The 16,454-nt window shown below is 41.5% G+C and overlaps 3 protein-coding genes across 8 annotated transcripts; all 3 read right to left on the reverse strand.

The window, feature by feature from the left end:
• Window positions 1-912: 912 nt before the first annotated feature.
• BMI1 (BMI1 proto-oncogene, polycomb ring finger) lies at window positions 913-11,305 on the reverse strand. Of its 4 annotated transcripts, none has more exons than XM_016124587.2 (10): window positions 10,701-11,305; window positions 5,776-5,906; window positions 5,342-5,438; window positions 4,748-4,803; window positions 4,611-4,661; window positions 4,337-4,445; window positions 4,211-4,256; window positions 3,690-3,788; window positions 3,234-3,314; window positions 913-3,143 (listed from the first exon to the last, which is right to left on the reverse strand). In XM_016124587.2, the coding sequence occupies exons 2-10, from the start codon at window positions 5,885-5,887 to the stop codon at window positions 2,814-2,816; spliced, it is 981 nt and encodes a 326-aa protein (XP_015980073.1). In that variant the 5' UTR covers window positions 5,888-5,906; window positions 10,701-11,305; the 3' UTR covers window positions 913-2,813. The 4 variants fall into 4 exon arrangements, with proteins under 4 accessions (XP_015980073.1, XP_015980084.1, XP_015980093.1 ...); XM_016124598.2 differs by lacking the exon at window positions 10,701-11,305 and adding an exon at window positions 10,224-10,359; XM_016124607.2 differs by lacking the exon at window positions 10,701-11,305 and adding an exon at window positions 6,645-6,744.
• On the reverse strand, window positions 6,450-10,217 carry LOC118607782 (atherin-like). The gene has a single exon (XM_036226651.1). It carries the CDS (start codon window positions 7,356-7,358, stop codon window positions 6,450-6,452), a length of 909 nt encoding a protein of 302 aa, XP_036082544.1. The 5' UTR covers window positions 7,359-10,217.
• An 846-nt stretch (window positions 11,306-12,151) lies between the features above and the next one.
• COMMD3 (COMM domain containing 3) lies at window positions 12,152-16,032 on the reverse strand. 3 transcript variants are annotated; one of them, XM_016124628.2, is made up of 8 exons: window positions 15,849-16,032; window positions 14,414-14,525; window positions 14,245-14,308; window positions 14,116-14,150; window positions 13,714-13,774; window positions 13,570-13,626; window positions 13,420-13,479; window positions 12,152-12,511 (listed from the first exon to the last, which is right to left on the reverse strand). In XM_016124628.2, the coding sequence occupies exons 1-8, from the start codon at window positions 15,985-15,987 to the stop codon at window positions 12,452-12,454; spliced, it is 588 nt and encodes a 195-aa protein (XP_015980114.2). In that variant the 5' UTR covers window positions 15,988-16,032; the 3' UTR covers window positions 12,152-12,451. The 3 variants fall into 3 exon arrangements, with proteins under 3 accessions (XP_015980114.2, XP_036084036.1, XP_036084037.1); XM_036228143.1 differs by having other exon boundaries at window positions 14,245-14,332; XM_036228144.1 differs by lacking the exon at window positions 13,570-13,626 and having other exon boundaries at window positions 14,245-14,332.
• Window positions 16,033-16,454: the final 422 nt, after the last annotated feature.

The following is a 16,454-nucleotide window of genomic DNA, read 5'->3' on the forward strand; positions in this document are numbered from 1 at the left end:
TCCTAACATTTCCACATACAGATATGGAAACAAAACAATATGGTTGGTAGGTTGAGTCAACTGAAGGCAACTTTTTTTTTTTTTTTCCAACTCAGTGCAATTAACGGCCGGCAATTTTAAAAGCAAAAAGTACTTGTAAAGTGGTATGCATGTGTAAAGCAAGATAGATCACTGTTTACACAACAGCAACCAGTCTCATTCTCTTTCTGTATTTAAGCTAAAATCTGTGAAATCAATTGAGGCGTTTTCTGTGAAACATTTTGTTAACATCTAACTTTGTGGTATAGAATCCTAGAATACTTTTCAGAAGCAAAAGCCAAACTTAAAGCCTATTTTCCATGTACCCGACTTTTACTGCTAGGAGTTTAAGAGTTAGCAGCTTTGATACGAGTTTTTTTTAAGGTTGAAATTTTAAGTGGTAATTTAGCAAAAGTTTTAAATCTTGTCAGAACTGTGATAGCTGGTTATGGGAAAATGCAAAACACTGTAATCTTTCTTGTTTTAGCAAAAGACAAGTTTTAGCCCAAATATCCATTAACACTTCAGCAATTTTCAAATAGGGAAAAATATCCTCTTGCAAAAAAAAAAAAAAAAGACATTTTCAAGTATATGTGTTAAATAAGCCATAAACATACTATCTGGTATTTCAATAGGTAACTTCAAAAATAAGTCCATCATTAAAAGGCTGAGATGTAAAGTCTAAGTTTCACATTGACCTTACAACTTGGTTTTAAATCAAATGACAGTCCACTAGCATTTGAAGTTTTTAGTCTTTGAAAAAGTTTTTCATTTTTTTATACACCACCGAGATCCAAAGTAAAAATACCACTTAAACTTCCATTAACTAACTTTAGTCTTACATAACATCATGAAAAACTTGAGGCCTAGAAAAATGAGTTAAATTCACCGAAATTGGCAAACATGGGTAACTTTTACTTCAAAGATTATAGAGTAAATAAACAGATACATCTTTCAATTGGGCTTTCAAGCAATTATACAACAAATCATGTTCTTAGCAACATCAGTATTTAAGACAGCAATGGATTCTCTTTACCTTTTACCTGTTGTTATCCACAATAGGGTTTCCAAAACTTCTGCACATTGTGCTTTTCATATCAAATTTTTATTAAAATCTTAGCTATTTTCTAAACGAATATCCTTTTTATTGGATTTTTTCCCAATTACAAATGAAATTTAATTTTACATCTATAATTAGAAACAACACAGTGGGAACTGTACAAATTTAGGTCAAAATAAAAATATATGTACTTTGTGGTTTCATAAAACTTCATTTACTGTATTTTCAAAGAAAGCAGAAGTAACAGCAATATATGTAAAAGTAATGATTTAATGACTATAAGCAAGACAAAGCAATAGAATTGTGCTTCTTTTGCAGACTGAGGACAATGAAAGGTTTAGCTACAATTTTCCCATACAAACATGAAACAATATTCATATAGAATAAACACCCTCACGAATAACTGATGGGTGATGAAAACACACCAAGTTCGACCAAAGCAAAACATGAACTGAAAAATTTGGGGGGTTATTCATATTTTAAATTTAACATGCTTACTCTAAAAATTAATACCTGTAGAAGCTCATAATAAATTGCTTCTATTTCCAGACATTTGAGAGGGTATATGCCATTGTTTAAAACTGTAAAAGCAACTCTTAAATTTGAAATTATGATGTACCACATACTAAAATAATTTTAGATAAAATGCCTTTCTCCAGCAATTTGCTGTTTAAAAATTTGTTTTAGGATTATAGTGATCAATATGCATTTTAAAAACACATTAATTTTATCATATGGAATGAGAAACAAAGATACTATTTCCAAATTAAAGTTTTTCTTTACTGCAATAGTATATTTTAAAAGTAAACATGTCTCATTAGAGTATTATGATTTGCCAATTGCTTCCAATGGAACAGACTTTAGAATTAGATATCCACATTAAAAATATTCTATGCCAATAAGGCTCAAACGCAGGGTATCTGCAACGGTCGAACCAGTTGGGAGAATTTTAACAACCATTTCTGAGTGCATGAAACACAATATTTTCTTTATAGTATTTATAAATATATCATACAATACTGTTTCCTGTTATGTCATATACCAATATGGCATTGTACAACAAGCATAATGCCATTGATTCTTACAAAAGCGAATCATTTAAACAAGTCAGTAAAATAAACGGTAGTACCCGCTTTTAGGTATACAGATTGTAAAACTGAAGTTTACTTTCCTTTGATCGGTTTTGCGTAGCAACAGAGAAGTAAAAATCAAACAGGAATCAAAATGGCTAAATATGCAAGAAATTGTTATTCACAGTGACATGGCTACATAGAATGCATTATTCTATGCATATTCTGTTTGTTGAATTTCCAGGTAAAAAGCACTTGTTTTCTACAGGTTCACAAAACAGCTTAATAACAAGAACAATCAAGGAGAATGTAATGTAGGCGTTAGTTGAGATTAACAAACTATGGCCCAATGTTTATATCCACTGCAGTATATTTTCAAAACCAAACAACAGTTACAGAAACCATTTCATATCTTTCCTAACACACAGAAAAAAATCTTGCCTGCCTTCTCAGAAACCAATTCTTTATAGGAACAATCTTTCTTTTCAATTAACGTCCATATGAATATCACATCTAGTCCATCTTTTATAGCCAAATTTAATGTCACTACAAAAGAAAGCAAATTGGACGATAGTCACATGTATTAGCATCTATAAAGCTGTAATGGCATGAAGATATCTATATAAATCAGGGGTTTAAAATTTTTTCCTTAACAGTCTCAGGTATCAACCAGATGAAGTTGCTGACGATCCATTTACTGATGATTTTCGAGGTCTATTGGCAAAAGAAGATTGGTGGTTACCGCTGGGGCTGTTGCTGGTTCCATTCATAGTACTGGAAATGTGAGGAAACTGAGGATGAGGAGACTGAACTGGAGTACTGGGGCTAGGCAAACAAGAAGAGGTGGAGGGAATACCTCCTGCTGGGCTGTTGGCCTTGTCACTCCCAGAGTCACTTTCCAGTTCTCCAGCATTTGTCAGTCCATCTCTCTGGTGACTGATCTTCATTCTTTTACAAGTAGGTCGAACTCTGTATTTCAAAGGAAGTGGACCATTCTATAAAGTTAAAAGGAAAAAAAAAATCAGCTTTAACTCTTTAAATACAGTTTACTACAATAATCTGCAAGTATTATATACACTGCTTACCCTTCTCCAGGTATAAATGTAGGCAATATCCATTAGTGTATAGTAATCCTTTAAAGGTTCCTCTTCATACATGACATCAATCTATTGAATAATAATATTTCAATTATTAAGTATCACAAAGAACAAAGGTAAATCTAGAATTTTTTGGTCATCTAAATATAATCCAAAATTGCTTTTTAAAAAACATTTTTTCCAAACATTTTGACAAGAAAGAATCCCTCTTGAAACCTCAAATGATGGACAATATTTCTTGAAATTATCAAGGGATTTATTTTCACAGCATAAAACACAATTCATACCAAACATTTTAAGAGCTATTTCCAAATTAAATGCTAAATTAAATTGTAAAAAATTTTTGTCGTTTTTGGGGTTCAGAATTCAAAGAGAAAAAAATCACTGAATTTAAAAAAAGGAGAGAGCTCTACATAAAATGCATGAAGGCAATAAAGTGAGTACCTGGAAAGTATTAGGTATGTCCATTTTACTTCTGAGAAACTTTCTTAGGTGCATCACAGTCATTGCTGCTGGGCATCGTAAATATCTTTTATCATTCACCTAAGTACATTTAGAAAAGTAACTTTTTTATTCTTAATGTTCAGATTAAAAAAGGTTTCCATTAGATAGCCTGAATATGATAAAAGGTATCCCCAAAACTGGGACGTGACTAAATTCTCATCTATACTTTTGAGTTTACTACTTTTATAAATATTAAATGAACAGATTCCTGAAATAATAAGGAAACTTCATCAAAACATTAAACATTATTTAAAATATTTTGTAAGAATAGTAATCACATAAAAAATAAATTCTATATATTATCAGATCAGATATAGGTCACTCTTAAACATCAAACATGACCATTTTCTTCTATCTGACAGCATCGTCTGACCCCAGAATATTCTAAAGGGCAACATAAACTCATAAAATTTAGAATCTAAACAATATTTCTTTTATGTTTTTTATGACATGGAACCTACCTCCTCTTTAGATTTCTCCTTGTCTTTGTTTACTTTCCGATCCAATCTAAGAAATGGATAATTTATTAGTGGAAGAATGTTTCTAATAAACATATGAGCATAAAACACATTTTCTAAAGAATTTACCTGTTCTGGTCAAAGAATTCAATGGATAAGCTTATTATTTCATCATCAGTTATAATTCTCTTGTCTTCATCTGCAACTTCTCCTCTATCTTCATTAGAGCCATTGGCAGCTGTAAAGACATTTTGAAATTAAATATTCAAAAATTAAGTATTTAATTAAATATTATATATAAGGGAGAATGGAAATGGTACTTTAGATTATATTCAATTTTAATGTTACTGAATAATAAGTTCTCTCTCCAAATAAAACATCTTCCCCCCTCCAAAGAGTTTACCATCAGCTGAAGGATGAGCTGCATAAAAATCCCTTCTTCTCTTCATTTCATCTAAAGGGAGAAAAAAGACTTAAACATTTGGTATAGTAGGTAAAACTGCTATTTTTTAAAGACTCATTTTTAAGTAAGCTACTCACTTTTGAAAAGCCCTGGAACTAATTTATATACAATATCCTGAAGAGTTTTATCTGACCTGAAAAAAAGTAAGTTAGAAAAGTAAACTATCAATTAATATGACAAAAACTAAAAATGTCCAGTTATAGATTCTTTGTTCTCAGTGCTATGGTATTTTATTTTATTGTGACAGTGTCTGTAACAATGTCAATAAAATAACATTTATGAGAATAAAATTCTTTATATAGAAGCACTCTTTTCAATAAGTAGAAAAACATTTTATCTTATATTTAATAACAAATTCTTGCCATCTTGGACTCATACTAAATAAGCTAATATGAAAGAATAAAAAGAATGGTAGCACTTTAAACACATTGACTCTTGCTTGAACTGATTTGGTTTTTACAAGATAGGTTTTAAAATCTCAAAATCACTTGATTGATACTGAACTTTGTTTAAAGTTAGTCAGTATTAACAACGCAAGAAATTAAGAGCTATCTTCCACAAAGGTGGGGATTTGAGAGTAAATTTTCTGTGAAGAAATAACTAGGGTAACCGTCATTAAATTATGCAATTCCAATAACATTTACAAACAATGATTTTAAACATTTTCTTACCTTATATTCAGTAGCGGTCTGGTTTTGTGAACTTGGACATCACAGATAGGACAATACTTGCTGGTCTCCAAGTAACGTACAATACACGTTTTACAGACTAGAAGTAGAAACACATTTTATAAATTTAGAAATTATATACTAAACATTAAAATTAGTGTCAGAAACAGAGAACAAATAGTAGTCAAATAGTAATTTTCAAAAGATATTTCCAATTACATAAACTAACTCAATATCCTGAGAACCTTATGCATTGCATACTAATACAATCTTTTACTAAGTAAATATTAAGAAAAAGTCATCAAATGCAAGAGAAGAAAACAATTCCATCACTTTGTACCAATATTCTCAAAGTCTGCAGAATTGTCAGTAGTTTTTCTATTTCAGGACAAATGTGACATTCATGACACAAAAAGAGTCTAGAACTATGTACTTACAGGAATGTAGACATTCTATTATGGTTGTGGCATCAATAAAATACCCTCCACAAAGCACACACATTAGGTGGGGATTTAGCTCAGTGATCTTGATTCTGGTTGTTCGATGCATTTCTGCTTGATAAAAGATCCTGCAAGACATAGAAATATTGGCCATAATTCACAGAAAGAGAATCGACATTGTCTCCAACTCCTACTAACCATACACTCTGAAATGCTGAGTTCACATAAAACTCGTTTAACACTGTACTGCTAGACTGTCCCAACATTTTCTACAGAAGAAACTTACTAATCAGACTTGAATCAATTCAACCGAAATGGTGAAAAAGGCTCCTACTAAAGTAACTTGTGGTCCCTCAGGTCATTCCAGCAGAGGGAAGAAAAAGGTCTGGGGTGGGGGCTGGGAGCCAAGAGTACTCGGGTCTTTCTTCCATTTGTCCTCCAGCATAGCAGCCCCACGGCTGCTGCAGACGCCACACAATCCCCGCAGATACTTGCCAACCGCTAGGGCATGTTCAGGCTCTCCAAATTTATTGTAAAACTTTTCTATAGATCTTCAATCGAAAACCCGGGAGCATGCCCTGGCTTTCCAGGGGTTCCTGTTGTTTTAGGCGCTTCCAGAAACCAGAACCTGGCACGTTTTTCCTCAACACAAAGGGAAAACAAATTCTGCTTTATCTGCATCCCTGGCATTTCCGGAGCTGGGTGCCGGGACCACAGCAGAAGCACCTCAAGTCGGCCTTGGGCTGGGGCCTGAGCGCACAGACGCCCGGGGGCCGGGATGCGAGGGGCGGATCTGGCGGCGCCCGGGGCTCAGTCTTGCTCCGGATTCGGAACTTGCCTCTGTGGGGGTTTCCATAGCAACTTACACTTACACTTGGCATCCGGCCACCGCTACAACTCCGCGCTGAGCCGGGCAGAGCCCGGAGCTTCGGGCGGGCGTGCGGGCGGCTCCGCGGCAGCAGGGGCGGCGAAGGGCGCGGGGGCGGGGCCGGCGCGGGGGCGGGGCCGGCGCGGGGGCGGGGTGGGGTGCGGGCGCTGCGGCGCGGGGGTGGGGCAGCCCCAAGAGGCCCGCGGTGCTGGGGGGCTGGATCCCCGCCCAAGGCTATTCCGCAGGCAGGCTGAAGGACCGCGGAGCCCGCGAGTAGTACGTGAAAATGCAAACAGCACCCCGGACCATTTCGCACACTCTTGGGGGCCTCTTTCCACGTCGACTTGGTACGAAGAGCTTTCATATCTTGACTATTTCGGTCTGTCCTGTTAGCAATCGCTAGGTAAGAAATTCCACGAAGGGATCTTTTGAGAATTGCCAACTGTGCACTTAGCCCGAAACTGTCAGGGCTCAAATTGCAGAGATGTTCATTGAACTGAACCTCCTTAAAGCTTTCTTCTCTAATATTAACTTCTATAGATTTAGACGAGTGATATGAAGTTTCGGAAAGGATGAAAACTGAAATCTGTTTTACAAGAAGACAAGGAGGGGGCAAAGCCCTGTGTTTTATTTTAGTTATGCTGGAGGCAAGAAAAAGTACTTTAATCCGTACAATAGTGACAATATGTAAAGAACCACGTGACCAGCTCATTCCCAACGCTAAATCAACACCTTGTCAACCCAGAGCAACGACAGGAGAGAAAAACAAATATCATTTTCTCAGCCTAACCTCCATACAAACCCCCACACGGTGAAATGATATTCCCAACAGATATCATATATTATAAAGACACGGTGGGGAACTGTCAGCCACAATACACCAGCGGACAATCAGGGAAGTCAATTACTCCGTGTAACAGTCTTGAAAAATACATTTCTTACCCCCACTTCATTCATTTCAGAACCTGAAATAAGACTAAGCTTCCAGATCTGTCTGAAGTACATTCTCAAAGCTGCCTTGAATAGAAATCTAGGAGCCTGTGAAACTTGAAGATGTATCTGAGGTTTTAATTCATAAGAAATTTTAATGCAGAAGAGGGAAATACTAATCAACATACCTCAACAGCTGAAACTAAAAGCTTCAGAGTACTAAAAAACAGTAAAAACAAAACAAAGCCTCTTTTATGAAATTGCCTACAGTGGCAACCAGCAATTTCAACCATAAAACTTCATGTGTGGCTCTTCAGTTATCTTTGAGTTACTTGTTTAGAAGAATATTGTCAACATATTATTGATATAAATCTAGGTGAGGTTGCAGAGGAGTTGTGATGGAGCAGTGTCCCTAAAGAGTGCAATAGTTAAATCCATTGTACTTGATAATTAAAGACAAGCCTCTTGGTTCTTAAAGGAAACTCTCCTTGTAACACCACAGGATCTTTCCTAGAAAGACAGTTAGCTAGGTGATGCTTCTGTCTGCCTATGAATGCATATCATACTAACGCCACAGATCACGAAGTTTAGGTTAGGGGCTTCAATAAAAAGAGCCGCCTTTACTTCTCTATTTTACAGAAAACCAACACAAGACAAACAAATATTAACAAAGAAAACAATCAGACTTCAGTGAAGGGTAATCGACTGGTTGGCTTTGAACATTTAAGTCAAATGTACTTAACCAAAACCCTTTCAAAATTCATCTTACGTCCTAATTCACACAATTGCTCTACCTCAGTTCAGAAGAATTTGGCCACACCCCTATTGTCATTTATAATGCTAGTAAGTACCACTTTGTTACATATATAAAAATCAGTTCTTTGTCTTTTTATACCGTTTGAAAGTACTAGCAGCTTAATGAAGACTTTGAAAATGTTTGACATGCTGATAAGATTTAAGAAATACTCTCACCTTAAAAGAGGAAAACTTCTAAGTCCCAACACAGAAACTTCCAGTCAAGCAAGCAAAAATGCACCAAACATAGAATGGTAAAAATATTCAATAATTAAAACTTGCCATTATAGCATACTTATTTGGGGCTGTGTTTGCTTGGAGGCCTAACACCACTAATGTCAAAATGAAGGAAAACAGAAGCAAGTTCTTATGTTAACAATCAACTTGACTATTGCAATCTAAGAAATGCAAATGAACTCCACAACCCCACTTGTGGCTTACAGCCCAACAGAAGTATGGGTGAAGCAGGGGTTAACTTGACTCCTAGAAAGAATTTTGCCTATTTGGGCACTTCATGCACATCCAACAACTTGGAGGTAGAGTATTAATGGATTTATCAAATACAATTAAGTGTTCGATTTTCTTACAAAAGTGTGTGTGTGTGAGTGTGCATACACATACACACAGAGTGACTTTTCTATGGCTTTAAAGATACTGTTACTCAAGCATATAACTTGCACAGGTAGGTTATTTCAAACACCTTTGCACTCTGGGGCAGTAGTATGGGAATGAACTCAAGTATTAAAAAGTTTATATATTTGCTCATAAAATCAACCTCTAAGGGATTCTGATTAATCTACTTAAAATAAAACTCGAATGTTAACATAGTCTCATAAGTTGTACATACCGTAAACAATTTGCATCCTTAAATTTCAAGTGTTTAATGAGGCTTATATAATGTGTTTCCAGAACTTGGGGGTTAAGGTTCCTATGAAATATAGGTTGAACTACTCCTAACATTCCAAATATCACCAACCTATACTTGGATTTGGATAAATATGCCCAGAATTTTGCCTGCTTCAAGGGAAGGGGTTAATGCATGCTTCTCTTTCAAATATTGAACCGTGACCACTAAGCCCACTAAATCCTTTTATTGCAATTGGGAATGATCACAGTCTCTCTAGTTGTTTACTTCCAATTATTAACTGTAAATCTCTGGGAAAAAGATCATGTTTTATCGCTGTCAAACCCAAGAGACTGCGTAATCACAGTCAACTTTTTAGTCCTTCTTTTCCAAGCATCTCTTTTACTATATGACCTATGCTGACATTTAGCAAAATCTACAAAGCGCAGTGGACTTAAGTCGTGGTTCTAACTGCACCCCATAGTAGAGGTTGAGAGAAAAATTGTCGTCTCCAAAAGAGAGAAAAGAAAAAGAAAAGGAAGCTTGAAAGAAAGGAAACCTCCTGCAAGACTAACGTCCAGTCACCATCATCACTCCAAAAAAAAAAAGCTCCAAATTTGAAATACACGCGTCTCGGTGAGCATGTCCCAAGTGATGTTTAGAGAACTTACTCAAGGCAACCAATAAATAACACCTTGAAAACTTTACCATTTTAAACGCAAATGCAGGAGACCTTAGAAACAACTGGGAACCGCCATCTTACAAGCCATCCAATCTCACACAAGTGTCCCTCCAACTTAAGTTAATAACATTTTTGTTTGGGCTCACCCCAGTCTAACATCCACCTTGGCGGGACCGCCGCCCCCCACGCAACCCGTCCCTATAAAATGGGGGCGTTCTCTGGACGTTCGAACCCCTCAAAAGCCTTTTCTTCAGGAGAGGAGGGAAGCCACTTGACCCAAGCAGCTCCCGATTTCAGGAACCCGTCCCCGTTTCATCAAAATCTACCTCTCAACAAAGGGCGCCGTGGCCGCGAGAGCCGCAGAGGCTGCAAACAGAAGTGTTCTTCTCGGGGGCCATGTGCGTCGCGAGGGTGTAGAGGGGCGCTCGGGGGAGAAAGGAACTAAAACGTGGGGCCGCGCGCGGCGCGTCCGGGGCTGAGCGGGCGGCGGCTGGAGCGGCGCCGAGCCCGGCTGGCGGCGGCGGCGGCGCGGCGCGGGCTGCGGGTCGGTCCCGGCGCCGCGGGAGTCGGCGGGCGACGCGGGCGCGCGCTCGCGGGCGCGGGCGGCGCGCGGGGCCGGGCGGCGCGCGGGGCCGGCGGGCGGGCGGCGGCGCGGGGCTCGGCGCCCACGCTGTCAGCGCCCTCCCGGCCGGCGGGGCGAGGCGGGGGGGGGCCGCTCCCCGTCCACCCGCGCTCGGCCTGAGCCCCGCGCGGCCCCCGGCGGCCCCCGGCCTCGGCCCGGGGGCGCCTGGCCTCCTACGTACCCAGAAGAAGCAGCCGGCGAGAGGCGATCGAAGCGGGCGGAAAAGACAATGAAAGTTAAAAGTCGTTCAGCAGAAAATGAATGCGAGCCAAGCGGCCATCTTGAAGCGAGCTGCAGACGCCGCTGTCAATGGGCAACGAGCGCAGCCGAGAGGAGCCGCGGCCGCGGCGCTCGGCTCATGCCGCCTCCCGAGCCCGGCCTCCTCCTCCGCCTCCGCCTCGGCCTCCTCCTCCTCCGCCTCGGCCTCCTCCTCCGGGGCCTCCAACGCCTCCTCCTCCGGGGCCTCCTCCTCCTCCTCGGCCGCCGCCGCCGCCGCCTCCCGCTCCGCACTCGGGGGAGGGAGCGCGCGGAGGGGGCGCGATCAGTATTATTCTGCGGGGCTGGGAGGTGTTTCTAATCCGGATCGGGGCTCCCTCGCCAACATCCCCATTGTCTCGCCCCGATCTCTGCCTTTAATACTACGATTATTATTTCATAGTTGCTGTGGGGGGAGGAGGGCGGGTGGGGGGCGCCGTGTGTGTGCGTGCGGAGAGGCGGGGGGAGGGGAGGAAGGATGAGAGGGGGGAGGGGAGGGTGGAAAAAAATGCACCGCTGAAGGCAGAGTGGAAACTGACACCGGCTCCAAAATGGCTCAGAGTCCGCCCGCCCCCTCCCCCCGCCGCCCCCCCACCGGGTCACGTGCTCCCCTCATTCCTTAAGGGCGGCCTGGGAATTAGTGTCGGTGTAGTCGGGCCCGCGGCCGCCCCCTCCCCTCGAAGCAGCGCGACCCAGCACCCTCCCCCTCGCTCTGCGCGGCGGCGGCTGCGGCGGCGCTGGTGCGGCTGCGGAGACATTTCTCCACAACGCCACACGCGCCACCCTGCTCTCGGCGCGGGCATCGCTCCGGCCCCGCACGCCGCTCAGCCCCCCCCCCTCACCCCCCGTTATTTCTTTCTTTCTGCCGTGCGCCTCCTTCCGCGGCGCACACGTCCACCGGCTCCCGCCAAGGAGAGCACGGGCCACCGCCCCCACGGGCTGCGGCCCAGACTCCGGCGCCGCCGCGCGGAACCTGCGCCCGAGTTGGGCTCGCGGAAACAACAGCGCCCGCCCCTGTCTTCCCGCTGCCGCGCCGGCCCCTTACTTCGCCCGTCCGCCAGCGGCCGAGGCGGGGCGCGCGCGGGCAGCCGCTCGCTCCGGGCAGGGGCTCCGCGCGGGGGCTGGCGGGGCCGGGCCTCGGGAGCCCCACGGGCGAGGCTCCGGTTGCGGACGAGCCCTCCGGCTCAGGTAACGGAACCGGCCAGCTCCCCGCTGCGGGCCGACCGCGCCCGATCCCCAAGTCCCGAAGCTGGGGTTTTCAACAAACCCCGGAGTTCGCATCCTTCCCACTGTGGTCAACTTTAATCCACAGAAAAATCGATCGTTAAAAATCTTCAGAGTGATAATTGACACACAAACTCACATTCAAACAAACGCTCACCAGTTTTGGTGGGAACTTATTTATTCAGTGTAAATGCTGTCTATTTCCTTTTATAAGTCTTGAAAAAAGATAAAAATGGGATGAATGTACAGTTAATACTAGAGTCAAACACTTAGGCAGAATTTAACTTTCGCAAAAGCAAAATGTGTCAAAATTGAGTGTCATTAATCCAAAAGGATGTTTGTTTTTTTACTATTGAAAAAGAAGACATTCAGCTTGCACAAATGACGGTTCGGCTGACGGCAAGGCGTTCCTGGTCCTCTTCTAGACCCGGGCAGATCGCTAACTTCCCAAAGTTACAATTGACTTGCTCTTTCCATGCTTTTCGAAGCATCTTTAAGTTTCCCCACTAAGTCCTAAAAGACGTATATAATGCCACGTTTGTTAGGATAAAACACGGGAAAGAAGTATCCAAGTTTGAGAAAGATGCAAGAAAAAAGTCGGGAGACTTTTTCTAAATAAGTTAAAATTCACGAGGTTATTAACCTTTGATAAATCATTATGGTTCAAAAGGTTTTCCTCTAAAACAGCTCATCTTCAAATCGGCTGCTTGCCCTCAGGTTTGAAATACGATTTCTAAGTGAATCTTAACAGGCAAGGTATAACTAAATTAAACTTCTCAAGTTATCTAACAAAGATGATGTCTATATTCACATTTTCTGAAAGTTTAAAGTTTGATGAATGGTTACATTAAAACTCTGCAGGAAATGCCTTTTGGAAAATTTAATTTCATCAAAATTTCAAGCGATGATCTTCCTTTTTTAAGTGGTAAGAAATAAATTCGTTGTCATGTCCACCAATTAATGTAGTTTTGAATTTCCCCAGTCTTACACTGGCAATATAAACGGTTCCCCCTTTAGAAAAAGTCATTTAAAACCACTTTAAAAAATCCCATTTTGAAAGTTTAATTCAACATCTGACAGCAAAAGAGACATTTTCAAAGCCATGCTCTTAATTTTGCTTGGTCCTATTGGATCAAACTCATCAAAAATAGAAGGAAATTACACTCAGCACTACACTTCAGAAGTTTATTTTAATCGGAGGGAACAGCAAATGTAGATCAATTCTGTTAGTGACATCTTAATTTCAAAAGTGAAGCCTATGTTAAAATATTGCTTTTGAAGTCCCTTTCCCATTAAATCCTTAAACAATCTTCATTATCTACTGACAGATGGTTAGATTATTTTTCTTTTGAACTTTCTAAAAGTATAATTCTCAAAGATCTATTAAAAGATAGACATATTCACAGATCCTAATACTGTACCTGTAATTGTTCCATGTTGCAACTAAAGCTAATCTCTGGGTGGGATCGGGAATCAATGTTCTAGGGAAGAAAAAAGTGCCGATTATTTGAATCAAGGAAATTTAAATTCCATTACACATTTAATTTTAGTCGGGGCTTATGTATAAATACCTCTACATTTAAGGTCACCAAATATGTAGGTCTGTACATCTTATGAAGTTGATTTGTCTAAAATAACACAACACATACATTTCAGCATTTAACTGTATTTCTTTTAAGTTTCCTATATAACCTTAAAGAACAGCTAAACTTTACCTTTATCTGATATTCCAAACGCCAAGAAACATCAGTTATATGAGGCAGAGATCTCCCTATACTGAAAGATACAATGATAATTTTATACACAATATCTACAGAAAACTTTCAGTATTTTTCTTTACTAAGAATGGTGTCTACCTCCCAACGCCCCCCCCCAATTTAGAACATTGTTAAACTTTATTTTCAAGTTCCCAATAATAAAAGAGCATTTAAAAAATTATGTCAATAAACTTTATCTTTAAAAACATTGGCTTAACTTCAATTGTTTCACTTGCCCTTTGGCCCCTTTTCTTTTGGTCAAGATCCCTGTTTTTTGCCCTGTTTTGTTTCACACCAGCACTCTCCATTTATATCTGCAAGTGAAAAGTGGCTCAACTTGACACATTATACAGTACCTACCTTCCCAGTAGGATTTCTAGGGAATTCTCATTATTCTGGAGGGGTGAAAAAAAGAAAGAAAGAAAACACATCTTTGCAAACAAAGTAGAAGAAAGATAGTAATTGTTAATTTAAAAAATGAGAAGTAACCTGATATTCCGTGCAAAACAGTTCTATTCGCTCTCTATCAAATTTACAGTCTTCTAGATAAGTGCTAAAGGAAAACAAGAAGCAAAAACTTAGTTACCATTTTAGAATCTGAAATTCGAATCATAAAGGTACTATTTGATAATGCATGGAATTTAAATAAATCCTGTACCTTATAGTTGATTTGTCAGCTCTTTGCTTTCCTGCTTCCAGTATATAAGTTGCAGCTGCTGCATGACAATGTTTTAACACTACTGGGTCGATATGTTTCAAGTCTGGGTGATCTAAAATAAATTAATTGCCAGTGATGCCTGTGATTCTTTATAGTCATGTTTCCTAAAAGGATATTTTAATTTGGGTAAAACCCCCTTTAACAAGATAACAGAATTCTACTGTAAGGACTAGCAATTAAGTAAATGAGAGATGAACAACAAGGTCAATGGCAGAACAATAAAGAATACATATCAACAATTCTGTTTCTTGGTCTCAATTCCCTTCTTTGATTTTGCCTTAATATTTTTACTGCTTTTTAAAATTATAGTACCAAAGGAAAAATACCTATACAGTGGCCATTCTAACATTGGATGGAATAAATGCAGAGGAAAATAAGATAAATATTTTACATGGTGTAAATTTAATAAACATTCCCTCTAAAGATTGATTCATTTTAGGGTAATGGTTCCATGGACATTAATACATCAAGGAAGGGGAGGGCACCAGTTCAGAATATTAAATATAACTTTCAAAATATTTTCAGGTTTTTGACAGCCATTCTTTTTTTGAGATTAATGCAGGTGGTGCTATTTTCGTTTAAAGAACTTCCACTTTCATACTTTTTGTACAAGTATTTAGTTCATGAAACTACAGAAAAAAAACACAAAAATTTGAATTGTTGGGATATTTATATTTAGGAAAATTATCTAAAGGCGACTTGTCTTAAAATATGCTTTCAATCCATACAAACACCGCACTCCACTACCATTGACAGAACCACTTAAAAGGGACTCGCCTCCTGGTCACTGGTGCCGAACAATACCTTATGCACCATATTTTAAGGTTCTAGGCGTGGAACCTGTGCAAAACAAACGGAACTAGATAGAGTGTTGGAGTGATCATAAGAACTTGAAATATTTTTTAAATTGGAAAATGTCAACACTATTCGACCTAGCAATTACTTTAGAAACAGACCTTTAAAACCTTTGCTAGCCTAGCACTGAAAGCTTGAATTGCCAGGGAGCTCGCCGGCGGAAGTCCAAGTGTCAAACAGCTTTCGCCTCAGACCAGGCTGGGAACCTTAGATGTTTAGGCCACAAACAAGTCTTGAACACGGGCTTTACAAAGGAACAAAGAGCCTGGGACGGGAAATCAGGATAGGAACGTGTACTGGCTATGTGCAGGTGCCAAATGGGGACAGAACAATGCTCGGGGTCCGCTCTGGGTTCTAGCAGAGCCACATCGCCTCACTCCGTCCGGAGCGAAGGGCAAAGCCCGGAGAGACTTCCTCTTCCCGGGGCTTTCCCCGTCTCGCTCGGTCTCGCTTGGTCTAGCTGTTCTCCTCCGAGCGCCCCTCTACCCGGGCCGATCCAGCTCAGAGTTGAGCGGCTTACCTAACACGGCCTCGTCCGCCTGGGCGTCCAGCAGGCTCTGGAAAGTCGCCCGGAGGAGAAGCGTGAAGGTGTTGAAGTCGAAGGAGCCGGGATCGGCCAGCATCTGGAAGCCTTTCTGCACGAACTCCGAGAGCTCCATTGTGAGCGCGCTGTGACCTTCGACACGCGCACCACGTGATACGCGCCGCGCGCTCAGCTGATGCGGCCGCGCGCGCACGCGGCTCGGGGCGGCAGCGCGGGCTGCGGGCCTCCCCTCCCGGGGCCTCCCCGGCCGGCCGCCCGGACGGCGCCCTCGCCCTCGCCCGCACCCCCCGCCACCCGCGCCCGCCACTCGCCGCCGCTTCCTTCTGCGCCAGCCGCGGGAGCTGCCAAGCCTGACCCAGAGGGGCGGCCCCGGGCGCGTTGTGGACGCGCTCGGTGCTTTCTCTTTCCTTCGGTGCCCACCTAGGACTGTCACCAGCTCCTGCGGGGCTCCGCGGCCGTGCTCCCTGAAAGACCCCCTTGGGAGGTGGTGGAAGGTGTCGGGATCGCGGACTCCCCTTCCCTGAAAATACGCCTTCCCCGCCCACCGCTCAGCGCGACAGCCTGCGGGAAGCTCCAATTTAA

This window comes from Rousettus aegyptiacus, unplaced genomic scaffold, assembly GCF_014176215.1.
Source record: "Rousettus aegyptiacus isolate mRouAeg1 unplaced genomic scaffold, mRouAeg1.p scaffold_m13_p_10, whole genome shotgun sequence".
Classification (NCBI taxonomy): Eukaryota; Metazoa; Chordata; class Mammalia; order Chiroptera; family Pteropodidae; genus Rousettus; species Rousettus aegyptiacus.

Bases quoted from the DNA above. Each gene is read 5' to 3' on its own strand.
- LOC118607782 (XM_036226651.1), bottom strand. From the start codon at position 7,358: ATGAGCTGGTCACGTGGTTCTTTACATATTGTCACTATTGTACGGATT.
- COMMD3 (XM_036228143.1), bottom strand. From the start codon at position 15,987: ATGGAGCTCTCGGAGTTCGTGCAGAAAGGCTTCCAGATGCTGGCCGAT. The intron at 13,775-14,115 runs GTAGGTACTGTA...TGTATCTTTCAG, and splicing joins CTAGAAATCCTACTGGGAAG to TATAGGGAGATCTCTGCCTC. The intron at 12,512-13,419 runs GTACAGTATTAG...TACGTCTTTTAG, and splicing joins GCAACATGGAACAATTACAG to GACTTAGTGGGGAAACTTAA.
- BMI1 (XM_016124587.2), bottom strand. From the start codon at position 5,887: ATGCATCGAACAACCAGAATCAAGATCACTGAGCTAAATCCCCACCTA. The intron at 5,439-5,775 runs GTAAGTACATAG...TTCTACTTCTAG, and splicing joins AATAGAATGTCTACATTCCT to TCTGTAAAACGTGTATTGTA. The intron at 3,789-4,210 runs GTAGGTTCCATG...AAATGTACTTAG, and splicing joins AGGAGAAATCTAAAGAGGAG to GTGAATGATAAAAGATATTT.